Source organism: Priapulus caudatus, unplaced genomic scaffold, assembly GCF_000485595.1.
Source record: "Priapulus caudatus unplaced genomic scaffold, Priapulus_caudatus-5.0.1 Scaffold235, whole genome shotgun sequence".
Taxonomy (NCBI): Eukaryota; Metazoa; Priapulida; class Priapulimorpha; order Priapulimorphida; family Priapulidae; genus Priapulus; species Priapulus caudatus.
Window position 1 is genome coordinate 274,480 of NW_014577296.1, and position 16,149 is coordinate 290,628.

The window sequence follows — 16,149 nt, forward strand, 5'->3', positions numbered from 1 at the left end:
ACCAAATTACTTGTGTTATTTATGATGAATAAATGAATAAATGAGTTGGGCAGAGAGAATATAGTAAGGATTGGAATAAATCTTTTTATCATCATCTATTGAATGTTTACACTTCCATAGCTGTATTACAGTTGTATAATGTACATGATTATAATTTTGTACCTGTTGTATGCATATTATTTTATTGACCAACCAGCCAGTTTAAGCAGATCCCTGAGCCGACAAAGTTATGCTTACATAAAAGCACTGCAATTATCAAGGATCACAAGCACGCTAATAACCAGTTTGTAGTAAAATACTATCATGAGGAAATGGGCGAGTGAATGTATTCACTTGTAGAAAAAGTTTTTCATATTGACATTATAATAATTGCAGAACTTCACGCCAGACACAGAATACAATGATTTCATGACGGGTGAGTTTCATGTAGCCTTGTTAATGAGCATGAGGAACTGGGAACATTTTGTTTTTGGTTGTATCTGCAAGGTACAGTGTGACTTAACAGTGGAACTTGCTGCCGTGTGGGATTTATTGTCATGAACACGGCCGATGGTAATGTACCTACTACCTAGTGATAATGAGATGAATCATGAATGTTTCTGTAGAGTACCGCACACATCTCAAAAGTATAGGAATGTTTCAACCAGTTTTATTCATTATCTTTGCAAAGGAAACACAAATGTGTGACTGTGTATTATACATGTTGGTACATGTAGGTGTCATACGAAAGTGACCTGCTATCAAGTGCAACACATTATTGTACCTATAGCTGCACTTGCAGAACTAAAATCATGATAACACTCTGTATAGGTATGCTGATGGTGCTAAATCAGCTTAAACCAATGAGCCTTGCTGTCGCATTTGTTACGCGGGAGAGATCACAACTGCTGACGATACACCTGCAGCGTACCTGCATCACTTCCGTCTCGTCTCTATCAGCATCGGGTCCCTCCCCATTCATCGCCTGCTCCACGACAACACCTCGAGCCTCCAGCTCCTTCTGTCTCACTTCCAGTTCCTCCAGCTCTCGCTGCACTTCCTGCATGAAGAACGAAGATCAAATATGTACAAAAGGGGTGTCCACACTTTTAACGAAACACGTCTAATCTACAGTAAGAATATACTTGTATGAATACAAGTATTCTATATTTCACTAGTATTTGATATGAGTCTCTGTTATGCTACGTGGGGAGGGGCTGCCTCCTGCCTCAAGTATAGTATCATAGGGTCAAGCTATACGTATTTTATCTAGGGATTCTTGTCATACATGTACAGTCAGCTGTACTATTGCATCATTTTCTAGGGCTTTTTGGTTCAGGTGATGCCTACCTAAGCCCACATACAATTACAAGAATGTCTGCGCCATAACGTGTAGCGTTTTCTATGATGTCAAGTGCAACTTGTCTAATCCTTCCTACCACCTGGCATGTTTACCTGTGCAAGGTGTAGCCTGTCTAGGGCTTCTTGCTTGGCCTGCATGGCAGCCGCTTTCTTTGCACGCTGCAGAGTGTTGTCGTGGAAGGGGCTCGCAGTCTTCGAGTGTCCAGTAAGCGGATCAGGGTCGGAGTAATCTTCGCTCTCGGCTGTTGGCGCCTTCCTTCCCCAACCATCAGTCTTTGGCTTCACATCAGTGGTGTCATCCTCCGGCGAGACAGACTTGCGAGTCTTCTTCTTCTTCTTCCGGTTCAGCTTTATCTATGGCAGAGAAACAACGTGTTGACATGTGGCAGACACAGCCAGACAGGTAATGAAGTCAATGTGTTGGAGATCTATGATTAACACCCGGTCACAGTGTGGCACAAACTAACATTGTTATGAGTAATAGGTTACCTTCCACCCTTGCTTCTGATCAGAATCAGATTTTTCCGTATCATTCTTATTTACAGGATTTTCTTTAGGAGGAGTTTTGCCAGTGGGAAGTTTTGGTGACTTGGTGGCCATCTTGATTTTTGCCAGCAAACTCTTTCTTTCTGGAAAAATGCAATGTGGACTCAGCAATCGTCATGTTTTACCTCTATCCATGAGAAATCATGAGTGAAACACATAGAGATTACCCAATTGCACATAAATTTCATATTTTTTACTTTTTACCTATTGAATGAGGATATTTTTTCTATGTCTACATAATGAAAATGCATTGCCACTGCAAGGCATTAATGGTGTATGGACATGGGTAGGTAGATAACGATAGAATACTGCTGTAAAAACATCTTACTTGGATCATCAACCCAAACCTATGGAAACAATCTTATCTACAATTTGACACTTGATACCGAGGTTCAAACGTCCTGCTTCTCTTGCCAACAACATAATAAAGAAAGAAGCCAACCATAATGTGTACACTTCACTTCAAGAAAGAAAATACGAACTGCTCGTTTTTTTTAAATAGTAGGTTAACTCTAGGCAGCAGAGTAAAGGTTTGTTGACACGCAAGCCATTCTGTTGTAAGAGTAGTTACCCTTGGTGGTGGTGCTGTCAGTGCTGCTCCCGGTTGACCCCATAGAGCGGTCACTAGCTCGACCCTCGGATCGTAAACCTGGATGCACGTCACCGTGGCTTCCTGCTTCAGAAACACTGCCTGTACTCGATGTGGCCGCCTGAGTTTCGCTTTGACCTGATGCATTTTACGCAGGGTGAAATTGCATTGCATCATATGCATTTTACGTTTACACTTTGATAGATGAACAAAAACTGAATAAGTGCACCAAAACCATTAAAAAAAACAAATCAAGGTGAACAAATCAGAGTGAAAAGAAGAAGGACAACAAGCACTGCAAATTTGTCGTACCGTAATTGAACTTATTGCCGTAGACACATGTATGATAAAAATGACAATATCATACTAGGTAGCTATAGTTTCTATATACTACTCGCACCTTTTTCTTCAGCAAACTCGACAAGAATGTCTGTGACAGCAACCGAATCCATCACTTCACCCCTTGCTGTTAACAATTTGCCATCATCTGCTGCTGACCGTGTTCTTACATGCAGACTAGACGTCAAGCTGCTCTTGCCTGAACGAAGTTGCTCATCGTGGAAGCCATCCGGACATCTCACAGCTTCCGTGGTCGCAAAAGTCACCTTCGCACAGCTGCTATCCTTAGCCGCGGACATGGCTTCAGCGGCGACCGGCTCCTTCTGCTCTTCACCATCGTACGACTGCAGAGCGACACTTTCCTTTGAGAACGAGGCGATGACAGGCGCTTGCGAGGATGTACCTCCGACTCGCGAATCACCATCGCAAACGGATACCTCTCCTTTCGGTTGGTCTCCTCCCTCCACCTGCTCTGATGCTACGCCCTTGTCGGTATCGCCGAAGATGAGAATGCCCGGCTTGACATCGCACTTGCTGCTGTTGTTGTTGGGCTCCGTGCTGTCTGCATCCTCCGTACTGGCGTTCCTGCCAGTGCGAGCGTACCTAAGACGCGGCGTGTAGCTGCGAGAGATACCACGTGCACTTGAAGTTTGTACAAGAAGTACAAGAGGATGCACGTAGGAAAAAAAAGACGGTAGACATCCGGGGTAAAAATTATGGGATCGAGTATGTAAGGATAAGGCGAGTTTGGCTTCACGTCCACGAAAACAAACAAGCACGCGGTAGGTAAGAACTACAGAAAATGCACACAAAGATACGGGTATGTGGCAGTTAGTTCTGGTATACAGGAAACTACACAGTGTACGGTGTGTAAGTGTAAGTAGAGTTAAAGAGAAGATGATGCAAGAATCATCTCGATAAGGCTTGCTTAGATGCAAAGTATAGACAATACGATGATTGTGTCCTCGCCATGAAATTACAAATACGGTCCAAATACCTGCCAAGTCCTAGTTCATCATCAGACTTCAGACGGGCTCTGTTGCGTGCTTGCTGCCTCATCTCCTCCTTCTGTGTGCTCAGCAGCAACTTGTAGTCCTCCTCTGCCTGTTCCCTACAGGTATCAATAATGATAACAAAAACTATCAAATGCTAGTTGCGCATTTACAATGAGATAGCTCAACATCACGTCTTTACTAATGCTATAATTCAACAATAAATCAATGTACGATCAAAAACGTCTTGTTTATACACAATTATGAAAAACTAACTAACCCTATTTCAGTTATCTTAAAGTAATTATTGCGAGAGTTTTCCAGTGTTTTCCCCACTTTCATGATACCGTTATTGCTTGAGTAACAGCAATTGTCTAGAGTAACGATAAAATGCCTTAGAACCTTCGTATTCACCAAATCATGCACAATTACAATTTTGCGTTCTGTTTTGTTTACCGTTGCCATCTCTCAGACATCTATCAGGGTGCAGTAATGCATACCGTCGCACCGTAGAAATCAGGCCAGAGTGTAAGCACAGAGGTTCATACTAGCATAACAGCAGTGTAGTACTAATACCGCGTAAAGTCTGTTATTAGAGAAGCTTGTGGATTACCAGTCAGATAGTAACACGGTAATGACAATGACAGAAAGTGCTTTGAATTATTAACATAAAAACTCAATAATATTTACCACACAGAATTGTACGCTCGTTTGTTTTAATTATGCACTTCGTTTGAAGGCGCCATTTGTATTTTGGATAGTCGGCATACGACAATAATATTCGGAGCTGGTATGATGTGGTCAAATGCATTTTTCTATGGTATGCTATAACTGCATAAAATCTTAGTGTTTTTAATGTTGGTCTAATCAGTGATGTTTCCGCTGTCAGGTGAGACTAAATTCAGCTATATTTAGTTTTTCTGAGCCGAAAAACTCGCAATAACCGTTTTAATTTTATATCTCCATATCCATTCGTCTTTCCTCCCCTCCCAATCATTTCTTCCTTGCTATCACCTCTCTAACCTTCCCTCACTCCCCCTCTCTCTCTCTCTCTCACCTTCCCTCCCTCTCACTCTCTCTCTCTCACCTTCCCTCCCTCTCACTCTCTCTCTCACCTTCCCTTCCTGTCACTCTCTCTCTCTCTCACCTTCCTTCTCTCTCACTCTCTCTCTCCTTTCCTCCCTCTCTCTCTCTCTCTCTCTCTCACACACACTTTCATAACAACGCAGCAACCAAGCATGCAACAATACTTGCCCAGTGCTGGCTGTGGAAACAGACGACGTATCAGTAACAGCATTCGTAGCCGCAATATTTTCCAACACGCCATCACCGCTACCCTGTGACGTCTCAGCCTTCCTGCCCGAGGCTGCCCCTTCCTTCTCGTCCTGAGTCACCTCGTCACCCTGGACTGTTCCTGGCTTCCCACTTTGAACTGATTTGTTGTCACCATCGCGTCTCAACACCCTTATTGTCGGGACGCCAAGCTTCTTCTTCCGGGCTGGAGCCTCGGCGCGACGCACAAACGAGTCCTCGTTTCCCTCGTCGACAAACGGGATCAAGCCAATCGCCTCCGTCACGCTCTGCTTCTTCGGCGCGGCCTCAGCAGAGGGCGCCGGCGTCGGCCTGGGACGCTGCAATGGCGAGCCAGTCAGCTCCGGGTAGGGGTCGAGCTCTTCGCACGAGCGCCGGCTGCGCAGCATCCTGTGGATCGACACCTTCTTGCGCGCGATCTCCATCGGCGACGACTCCATGCGCGCGATCCCGACCTGGTGACCGGCGGCGCCATCTCGCGACAGGTCGCCCTCGCTCGACGTCCCATCGGAGGAGGCGCCCACGTCGACGCGCCTGTGCGCGGTGGCGCCCTCTACCGGGGGCCGCGTCAGCGAGCGGGACGAGGACGCGAGGCTGCTGTCGCTGCCCGACAGCGAGTCTCGCAACGAGACCTCGGCCGGAAATTTCACCTTGCGCCGCTTGCTGTCCGAGCTCCCATCACCATCAGTCACTGCTGCCTCCTTCCCCGCTTCGTTAACACCGGCTTTTGGATCGTTGTCTCGACCTACGAGAGGCAATGCGCTGCTAGTAGACTCGACTAACTCTTCACTTGGCATCCGTTCATCTAGTTCTAGTGGACCCAATGTAGTGCGAGTTTCTGTATCTCTGCCAGTGAGTGCTGTAAGTTTGGAATCATCACTAGTTGTAAGTTTAGCATCCTTGCTAGCGGTTGAAATCTCAGCATCTATGCTAGTAGGTGGTTCAGAATTTTTGGCAGAGGTTGAAGGAGTAAAATCAATGTTGGTAACAGGCACCGCAACATCCCCTACAGCAGTACCTACTATCCCATCAGTGAGATTTATTTGCTTCCTGATTTCTTGCTCTGCCACAACAGCATCAGGAGACTGTTCAGGCTGGTTCGTCACACGTGATGCACTCACCAGCCCACCAGCAGGTGTCGCATACATGCTGTCATCCGTCGACAGAGAGCTGCATACTTCACGTAGTTTGGCACTGGGAGTTTCAAACATAGTTTCTTCGGTATCCAAAGAAACTTGAGGAACCCTAGGGGCATCGACCATCTCTTGCATACCCGCGGTCACGCCATCATCGTTCCCGCTATCATGACATCGGCTTTTATCACTGCTCACTTTCAGGGGACGCCCCTTGACACCCAAGTCGAAGCTGGTGTCCGACTCACGAGCAAACAGATCGCCGCTAGAATCTGCCTCCTCTTCAAGATTGCTGCCACTTTTCTTCGGGCTTTCGCCAGGCTCTGTTTCGAGAGAAGCAATCTGTCCTTTGTCGACTTCTCCTACAGTATCGTCGGCGTCGTGTGATACCATGGAAGTGACTGGCTTCTCCAAGGTGAGTGACTCGACCGAAGAAGCAATGGATATCGTAAAGCTGTCTTCAGAGTCATGAGACCTCGGACTCCTAACCAACACCTTCGGTGTGGGTTCCATTGTCTCCTCCTCTTCTTCCTTTTCCTTTGACGGCTCCTCCATATCATCGGTTTCATTCTCTTTTGGACTTGCGAGCAGTATCACCCCTGTCGAGTGATCGTCAAGTCCAACCACCTTATTGCCATCCTCAATGATTATGATTTCTCTCTCCTCGGCCTCCTCCTCCTCCGACTCCTCTTCAAGGTGACTGTCTGATCCTTCCTCCTGAGGTAGTGACACCGTTCTGCGCGCAAGCGTGTCCACGTACATCCTGTTCAGGTGGTTCTCCTCAACAGCAGGGGGAGCATTCCCCAGCGGGATACCCTTCACGCCGCGGTCGAAGCTGTCGCGGGACTTCCTGTCCGACGGCCGGTCGTCGCGCCTGCTCTCCTCGGCGGTCGCCGCGGGCGGCGCGACGTCAGGCTGCAGCAGCCAGGACGAGCGCGACGCCATGATGCGCTGGTTCATCTCGCTCAGCTCGCGGCTCAGCTCGCGTCGGCTCTCGCTCTCGTCGACGCCCAGCGACAGCCGCTTGTGCTGCTCGAGCAGCAGCCGCTGGTCCTTCTGCCGGCGCATCACGCGCGCCACCTCCGGCTCCTCGATGATGATCGTCGCCGCGGCAACGTCGTCCTCGCCGCGCGGCTCCGGCGCCTCGCCGATGATGATCGCCTCGCGCTCGGCCCGCTGCTGCTCCTGGCGCCTCCTGGCGGTGGCTATGCGCGACTGCACGAGCCAGGAGCGGTCGATGGTCTTGCGGAGGCGGGCGGGACGCGGCGCGAGGTCGAGGGGGGCGAGGCACTCCAGCTCCGACCTGAATACCTCGTCCTCGCAGCTGGACGTGTCGTCGCTGTCCTCTGTCGAGTCCTCGTCTGCAAGATAAAAACGTGTGAACGTGCGTAGTACGAATTTCCTGGCGATTTCGTCAGTAATAATATCATTAATCAATGATATTCATTTTCCCTATTGAAACCAATCTCGACTTATTCTCGAATCCAATGTCGAATATATTTAAAGAATCACTTAAATTCTCTCAAATCCAGTCAGTGACTTCGCTGCACTGATGTTGGATTTTTAGTCATCTCCTTACACTAATCACTATGTAAAAAAATTTCTTCATGGCAGCTTCATGGACCCTGGGTTCATCACTCATTTAACCAGTTTCAATCCATATGCCCACCCACATAAATATTTGGCAACTAGCAACATGAACATAAGCAGCAATATGCTAGAGTGCAGCTTCACCCTGTGAGGCACGCACGCACGCACACACACACACACGCACACGCACATGCACACACACACACACGCACACGCACACGCACACACACACACACGGGAGAAGAGTGATAGGTTCATTAGTCTCCTTGCTGGTAAAAGATACCTTGCTGATAGAGCTGCTTTGTAAAGGTCTTCACCACCTTCTTCACCTGGTTCTCGGTGATCTTGCGATTAGACAAAACACTGTCAGAGTAGTACTCCCCCTCAGTGTCATCAGAGTCTTCGCTTGACAAACTGAAACCCAAAAAAATACCGCTTACAACCTGAAAACCAGCATTCGGTAACTGTGCAGACAGATTCAATAGCAATGCATTCAGTTGGTCAGTATGATCATGCTGGCTCCATGGCACCTATAAGCAACAATTATACATTGCAACTAAAAGTAAAAGCAATCAATTTCCACATGACGACAGCCACGATACTACACTCACTCATCACCGCTGGTGCCGCTACACAGACTAGTAGGGTTGGTGCTGCCAGTGTTGTACTGCAGAAAGCTTGCTTCGAGATCCTCTTCGGTTCCCTTGAGCAGCTGCTCCCTCATGCTCTCAAACTCCACTCTTTCTGGAGTCAGGCCACGCCCTAGCACAGTGCCTGAACAAAAGCGGCGTAATCCCTCTGATATGCTTATCCAACTTCACACGTAAATTCCATGCAAAGTAAAACCTTATGCAAATTCACATAGTGGTTATGGGAATAGCCAACAGCAGGCAAAATAAACCAATAAATTGATAGCTTGATTATACTAGATAATTGCTGTGACAGTTTACAACTTGTGTTTTTAAGAGGCACAGCAGTGGCAAGATACATTAATTGATTGTGGTAATACATTACCTGTTGGCACTGCCAGCGACGTGGGGGTGGATGTTCTAAAATCAACTTCCCTGCTACTGTCTAGTATATCTATGCTCAGCTGGGGATCAGGAGGCAAACCGTAATGGGACTTGCAATAGAAACGTCCTGAAACACAGTGTACGAAAAATAATTACAATCACGTCAAATGATTTGCATACAAAAAAGCGCATCTGTACGTAAAAAGCGCTGCACCATAGATGCCTCACATACTATTAGGGGTGTAACGACTAACCGCGATTCAACTGTATCGCGGTACATCCCGTTTGGTTCGGTTTTCGTTTTTTTTTTCGTTTCGGTTCCGGGGAAATACATTCAACCCACTCTCAGTGAAGGGGGGGGGGGGCACACACGGCGAGCAAACAGCTCAGCGTCAGATAGATCACTTTAATAAATAGTATTATGACTATTATCCTTGAACTGTATTACTTTATTGTATTTTGGCCAATGAATAACACAATAAATGTATAATATTAAGATAGGTATTATCAAGATAATACAAAAAGGAGGAAAAAAAACACAAGCAAAACAGCACCATCACCACAGAAAATAAACGAACCAAAAAAAAAAAACCGAAAACCAAAAACAAAAAAAAAAAAAGAAACCAAAAAAAACCTACCAACAAAACACGAACAAACAAACACATACACACAAACACACACACACACACACACACACACACACACACCCGCACACACACACACACACACACACACACACACATACGCACACCTAGTTGCTGAATACTCACCTGGCTCGTTAGGTGTGCCATCGTAGGCATAGTTACCCAGGTGGAGGCGGCGACCACAGGAGTAGCAAGTCAGACACTCACGGTGGAAGAACAGGCCCTGCGCACCGCACTGCTCCATGACGTAGAGCCGCTGCTCACAGAAGTAGCAGTCCCGCTTATGACTCACAGTGGGCACGTGCTTCTGCTGCAAAGGTGGTCACGTCCAATCAATGCACAGTGCATGCACATAACTACTACATGTAAGTCAACCAGTAACAACCATCGAAGTAACAGCAGTCGATTATCGAAATAGCAGCTGCAATTATGCCAGCCCAATAATTAACAGCAAACACGTTCGATCACTCGTTCCACTATTCGCACTAATCACGCACAGATGGACCGGAGTGCGTTTACACGACATTGCATGGGTTATGCTTACGGCTCTGGGTATGTTGTGCGTAGACCTGAGGTTCTGCATAAGAGACTGGGCCATGGCGCCGACCAGTCCGGAGCCGCGCTGACCCGTGTCGCAGCTGCCCGGGTCATTCAAACGACGATCTATCTCTCGCATCGTCTGGTCTGCCCGCTCCACCGTCTCGTCTCGTCGGAACTGAATGTCTCCATCCTGCAGGCACATTGTGAGGACATCAGGTAAAGGTGAGAACACCAGATGAGGGATGGTGAGACTCCTGAGTGCTGGCTAGGCTTAATATTGAGTAACGTGCACCAATGACATCTGGCAAGATAGAACTGCATCTCACTCTGAGACAGTGAGAAACATGTAGACGACTAAAACAGTACTGTGGGCATTGAGTACTAGAAAAATATCATGAAACTCACCACATGAATTCATGGCAGTCCGTCAATGCCCCTATTCCTAAATATATCAGCTGCTGAGAGGGTAAGTGACAGTAGAGTACTACATATTCTACTGCTGCTATATTACTTTAGTTATCACTGTTGTAATAGACATTGCTATATATGAACTTAAATCTTTATTGTCATGAAAACTGATGCACAGGATCAGATGGCTAAAGATCGAATACCCAAGTTATATATACCAAGGGAAGTGCAAATGGTAAGGTCTGGAGACAATCACTAAAGATTGAGCTGAAAGACATGGGACTTTCATAGGATGAGGTCCAAGCCCTGTCATGGGATAAACCCAAGCAGTGAAAGAAAGTTGACGAAAGTGAGGAAAGGGAGAGGACTAACACGCGGACAGTAAGTGATGTAATCCTACCCGTATCTCGATGGTAGATGACAGTTGAGCATTTGTAAATGCCTGTCCTTTCTGTGCGAGCACAAACTCTCGCTGGCTCTGCGTCAGTCTATCTTCCTTGTCAGACTCCAGGCGGCGCCGCAGTTGCTCCCTGCGGGCAGCAAGGTCCTCGTCAGGTTTAGGCTTGGCCGGCTCCTTCATTATGCATGGCTGTAGAGATGTTGTGCATGGAACAGCATTCAATCAGTAATGGTTATTAGATCGGATTTCGAAAATACAGGGTTAAATATACAACAAATCAAGTTGTGATTGGTTTCGGTACAGAAAACAATGATGCAATTAGTTATATTATTGCCCACCTAATTAGCAGGAAGTTGAGTTTGCCAGGTACTGTACATAGTGAGAGAGGTGTATACTTCAGCAACAGTTCTTAGGAAGGGCTACTAGATAGCCTACTAGTGGTTTTATAGGGAGAAGATATGGGGAAAAGAAGGGGTAGCCTACCAGCAGTTCAGCAAGGGATGAGAAGAGAAGAGAATGGGTAGCCCACCAGCAGTTCTTCAGTAGGGGAGAAAAGGGAAAGGGATAGGGCAATCTACCAGCAGAACTGTAGGGGGAAAGGCGAAGGAAGTGGATAGAATGTAAGCAGCTCTGCAGGGGGAAGTAACGGGTAGCCTGCCCACAATTCTGCACGGGAAAAACGAAGTGGAGGGAGGCACCCTACTAGTAATTCTATAACGAAGAAAGAGTGGATGGCTTACCAGCGGTTCCGTGAGTCCGGGGATGCGGCGTTCCCGCACCGGCACCTTTGAATTATTCGCCAGCTCCTTCAGCTCACGGCGAATCCTGCCCTGCTTCTCCTGCCTCGCTGCCTCCAGCTCCTGGTGAGCCTGAAAGCGCTGCAGTGCAACCTCCAGGGAGCGCTGCCGCTTGCTGTCGTCCATCCCCTGCAGCGGCGTCTTCAGCGTGTCCTGCGTCTTCTCGCGCGCGTGCTGTCGCCTGATAAGAAACAAGATGACTTCTCATAACAGCTGCGTTGCACTGTATAACTCCCACTCTAGGGACATGCTAACAAAACCTCCATTACAGACAGCTGGCTGTATCGCAGAGGTGACCGCTAACACAGATTAAATGAACTGATACTTATCACTGTATCATTATCCTGGAGTTCATTGCAACCACTAACACAGACTAGATTGTAAATGAACTGATAACTATCATTGTATCATTGTTCTCGTTCTTGAGTTTGCGAGTATCGTATGTAGTTTTATGGCTGCCGTACAGTACGAAGCGGTACCTCGCGTTGAGCTTGCTGAGCACATTGAGACGACTGGAGATTGACCCACGGCTACTGTGTCGCCGTCCGGCCGGCCGCTCATCCACCTGGCCTTCGCTCCACGGCAACTCATTGCAGAAGAACTCGTACAGCTGCCAGAGGTATGCAGTCACCTTCAGTGGGTCAGGTGCATCGCCGTCCGCCATCTCAGACCCTGCAATCAACACTCACCCGTTACTTCAGCACTCACACCACATAGAACATGATTGTAGAAGTAACATGGGAAATCCCAAATAAAATAAAAACTGACAAAATAGGATGTCTGGCACGGCAGTGGTTCTATTGGCTACTGTCTATTGAGCTAGTAGTAGTAGCAGTGCGTGCTATTTTGCCGGTGGCCGCCGGTTCAACCCCCTAAACTGCCGGTTCAACACCCCATATATTAATTAGTCCACTTGGCCTATTCAAAATTTTACCTATCTTGCCTTTATATCGACAATATTTACCAATTTCCTGACTAGTTTTTACTTAGAGCCTACTACGAAGTAAATCATGTTCCACCAATTCCTGTCAAACAAGTAGAACTCCACTGATAGCAATGAAATACTGAAATACTACGAGTATGCCTAATAAACACAAAGATAATACTTTTATTAATAATAGAATAAACCGAACAAAATTAAGGGCCTGTTCAAACTTGCAAGGGCCTGTTCAATTTGTCTAAGGGCCTGTTTAAAATTTTGGGTGGGCCTGTTCACATTTTGGCTAATATCAAGCCCTGTAGTAGTGTCGAAAAACTGCTACTGAGACTTATCCCTGACAACGTAAGAAGTATTAATGGCGACTGATCGGTTTATATGATCGTGTTTCCTTGTAGATTCATAATGAAACTAATCCCATCAGCGTATATGCGATGCTAAGCAGTATGTGGTAAGCTCAGTGATCTGTAAAGCATATATTAACTAGAGTACCTGTCATAATTGGCCTAATGCCAAATTCCCGTTCTGCGATATCGAACGCTGCCTGGTTGTTTTTTTCCACTTCGTTTTCCGACAATGATGCGAGATCGCTGAAAAAAAGCGGCAACTTCACCACTAACTGCCAGGAGCTGCTCAATATTACAGTAGAGATGCTGAGAGAGAAAGAGCCAATCACATGCTGCTAGTTAAACAGTAGAATGTGGATGAATCAGTTAGCATGCATACTGAGTTAACTATCTACACATCACATAACTGCAGTAGGCTGTCACACCTCTGGGATACCAAACTATGTCATAGCCAACGTAGTAATAATATCAGTCAATAAATGAGAACAAGTGGGGAGGGGTTATACATGTAGATTCTTACACATATAATTAGGGTGGGGGGAGTCTATCTCTGTGATAAAGATGGCAGATGGCAATTGTGAGGCAGAACTTACATGATGTTGGGTCGGTAGCGATGGATGATCGCCGATAGGGCAATGCCACTTCGCCAGGAGCTGCTCATGTTCTCAACCGTGACCCCATCGTAACCTTCGACCTGCTCCTGGCACCATCCCAATAGCCTGTCAATCTGTCGAATGAATTTGGTTTCGTGTTTAAAGACATGTCTGTAAGCATCAGCAATCGAGTTGTCATCGACTAACGACATAGTAAGATTTTTGTCACAGCTGATGCGCAACAGATTTATCAAGGTTGTTATATATGTTGTTAACCATTTAACATACGGTCTCTGCAACAATAGATACAAACGGGTACGAGTTCACATCACTCACCTGCATCGTGGTGGTGGTTTCAGTCTTCAGGCGTTTTGGTGCAGACTCCGTTAGCTCAACGATCTGATCTGTGTAGCCTGTCTCACCTGCATCGTAGAGCGACCTCACCTGACGTGCCACGACTGCCTGCAAGTACGTAAAAACGTACACATGACACGAGTAAGCAATCATATCCGTACTTCTGCACGGGTTTTCCCGCTCTTCACCACACGTCAGACTTGACATGCCTTCATAGCTGAAGCTAATTTGTGACATCCCATCAATCTTCTGACTTACCTTACTTGCCTAATCGACATGCCTAAATTTCAAGCTGTGTTTACTTCTGAAATCCCAACACAGTCATGCCGTGTTTTAACACGATGATGTATACGTCTTCGAACCGATCCAGTTTACCTGTGTATTGGGGCCATTTACAACATACGACTCCAATTAGCAATCGGGAATGAATTGCCTCGGGTGCGCTATGCGCCTATATACTAGTCAAGTATGCAATCAGAATTGTGAGTGATTGTATCAATCTGCAACTGAGTATGTTATGCATTTGGTAACTACTAAATATATCTTACATATTGTTTATCAAAGGTGTTTCACTATCAAAACCCAATTAACCCTGTATTTACATTCATGGTTGTTATTTTTACAAGTCATAGAATGATGCCATCATGGACTCTGAGACACTAACGTTAATGGTTTCTAGTAAGGCAATAGTAAATAATTAAACATTTGAACAAATAACCCTATCCTGGAGCCATGATGGTCACTAGATCTAACCTAACATGACATTAATTGGACTAATAGCAATTTCATGTAGCCCTACACTGTACAGGTTACTGATACGTACACAGCTTTATTGATTTTATGCCGTAGAAACCACAGTGTATCCTGTGCTAGACATAAGTTTTTGCTGTTGCTTTTGATTGTGTGGTTGGTTGCATATTTTCTGAATACAGACAAGTAGGAACATGTCTTAACGAATCTCGCAGTCAACTTTTATTCAACCCTGCCATGACCTGGCATGAGTCAACACGTACTATCTATGCACTCCTGTCCACAATCATGAAGAAGAAATCTTGTCATTGGTACCTAGCTTATAATTGGCTGCTCACACAATCTCCACAGGAAAGCCACTCAAATTTTGAACCATCTAAATATCGACACCTCTCCTGCCATGCTCAACCCTTCACGAACAAATTTACCACGCAGTAAACGTATGACGATTTGAAACTTACATTAACGTTAAAGTTGGGATAGCGCGACGCCGGGTCTAGCGCATAGCGATCAAAATTCTTGTGCAGATTGGCAGGTTTCGTCTGAGCCAGCAAACGATACGAAGCCTCTCTTTCAGCCAACACCTGCAGGAAGCATGACAAATGTAATTATGATGAAGATCAATAGACATGATAGAGAAGCTATTCGGCCAGTCACTCTAGCCCTACTGCTTATCGAACACTGCTGAAAGTAATTATGATAATAGAAATAATAATACCATCAAACAAATTACGGTAGCTCAAAGGAAAATGCAAACGGGTTACAGTAAAAGTGACCACTAACACAGAATCGACTGTAATAACATATTAATGACGGAGAATGATAGTTGAGACAGAAGGAGAGATCGAGCAACAGCCGAGCAGGTCTGCCGAACACGTGTCATTGACATAATTTCATTTTGTAGGTTAAAGAACCGAGTAGCTGACGACAGGTTGGCGGCAGGCGAGCGAGCGAGATCGGTGGCCGAGGCGAGGCGTACCTGAAGAGGGGTGAGTTTTCCTGAGCACCAGCGCTGCACCATCCAGCATGCGTCGAACACGCCCAGAAAGCCCCGGGCGCAGCCGGATCCCGTCGGCCAGAACGGCTGCAACAGAGATGCGGCGAGCGTCAATGCAAAGCACAGCAGTTATTAGAATGCACCGTGGAGAACGCATGGAAGAACAACTTGCAAAGTAGACCATGAATCAGAATGAGAGGCGTACCATATTCCCATCAGGTTCCCACAGATGAAATGCTACTATTTAATAATAAGTAGCTGATATACATACTAGGAATTTATTGAAATGTATTACACATGAATTAGCTTGACGTAAGCGTATCTGCAGCCGACATCAAATTTGGAACAAATAAGCCAACAGAAAATCATGGAAACTGTTCATTTGCATAGGAATTCTCCTCAATCTAGACTTCACACAAAATCACGCTACTGCAGTCTTCCCTCTCTCGTATCCGTCCCCGAGACCGATACAATAGTGACCGCGCTTCTATCCGCCCGGAACAAACGCGCTCATGCGATTCGCGCGTC

The 16,149-nt window shown here is 46.2% G+C and overlaps 1 protein-coding gene across 1 annotated transcript in view; it reads right to left on the reverse strand.

Moving 5' to 3' along the window:
• The window catches only part of LOC106807799 (protein-methionine sulfoxide oxidase Mical-like), a 55,530-nt gene that overhangs the window by 5,200 nt on the left and 34,181 nt on the right, over positions 1 to 16,149 (reverse strand). Inside the window, exons 11-30 of the mRNA XM_014810253.1 lie at positions 15,604 to 15,708; positions 15,086 to 15,208; positions 13,857 to 13,982; positions 13,521 to 13,654; positions 13,073 to 13,170; positions 12,123 to 12,315; positions 11,587 to 11,824; positions 10,847 to 11,035; positions 10,043 to 10,228; positions 9,625 to 9,808; positions 8,856 to 8,981; positions 8,453 to 8,615; positions 8,125 to 8,255; positions 5,062 to 7,612; positions 3,813 to 3,926; positions 2,877 to 3,436; positions 2,459 to 2,614; positions 1,831 to 1,970; positions 1,435 to 1,695; positions 911 to 1,039 (exon numbers count right to left, since the gene is read on the reverse strand). Of these exons, the coding sequence (XP_014665739.1) occupies positions 911 to 1,039; positions 1,435 to 1,695; positions 1,831 to 1,970; positions 2,459 to 2,614; positions 2,877 to 3,436; positions 3,813 to 3,926; positions 5,062 to 7,612; positions 8,125 to 8,255; positions 8,453 to 8,615; positions 8,856 to 8,981; positions 9,625 to 9,808; positions 10,043 to 10,228; positions 10,847 to 11,035; positions 11,587 to 11,824; positions 12,123 to 12,315; positions 13,073 to 13,170; positions 13,521 to 13,654; positions 13,857 to 13,982; positions 15,086 to 15,208; positions 15,604 to 15,708 (5,907 nt within the window). The remainder of the gene's footprint in view (positions 1 to 910; positions 1,040 to 1,434; positions 1,696 to 1,830; positions 1,971 to 2,458; positions 2,615 to 2,876; positions 3,437 to 3,812; positions 3,927 to 5,061; positions 7,613 to 8,124; positions 8,256 to 8,452; positions 8,616 to 8,855; positions 8,982 to 9,624; positions 9,809 to 10,042; positions 10,229 to 10,846; positions 11,036 to 11,586; positions 11,825 to 12,122; positions 12,316 to 13,072; positions 13,171 to 13,520; positions 13,655 to 13,856; positions 13,983 to 15,085; positions 15,209 to 15,603; positions 15,709 to 16,149) is intronic.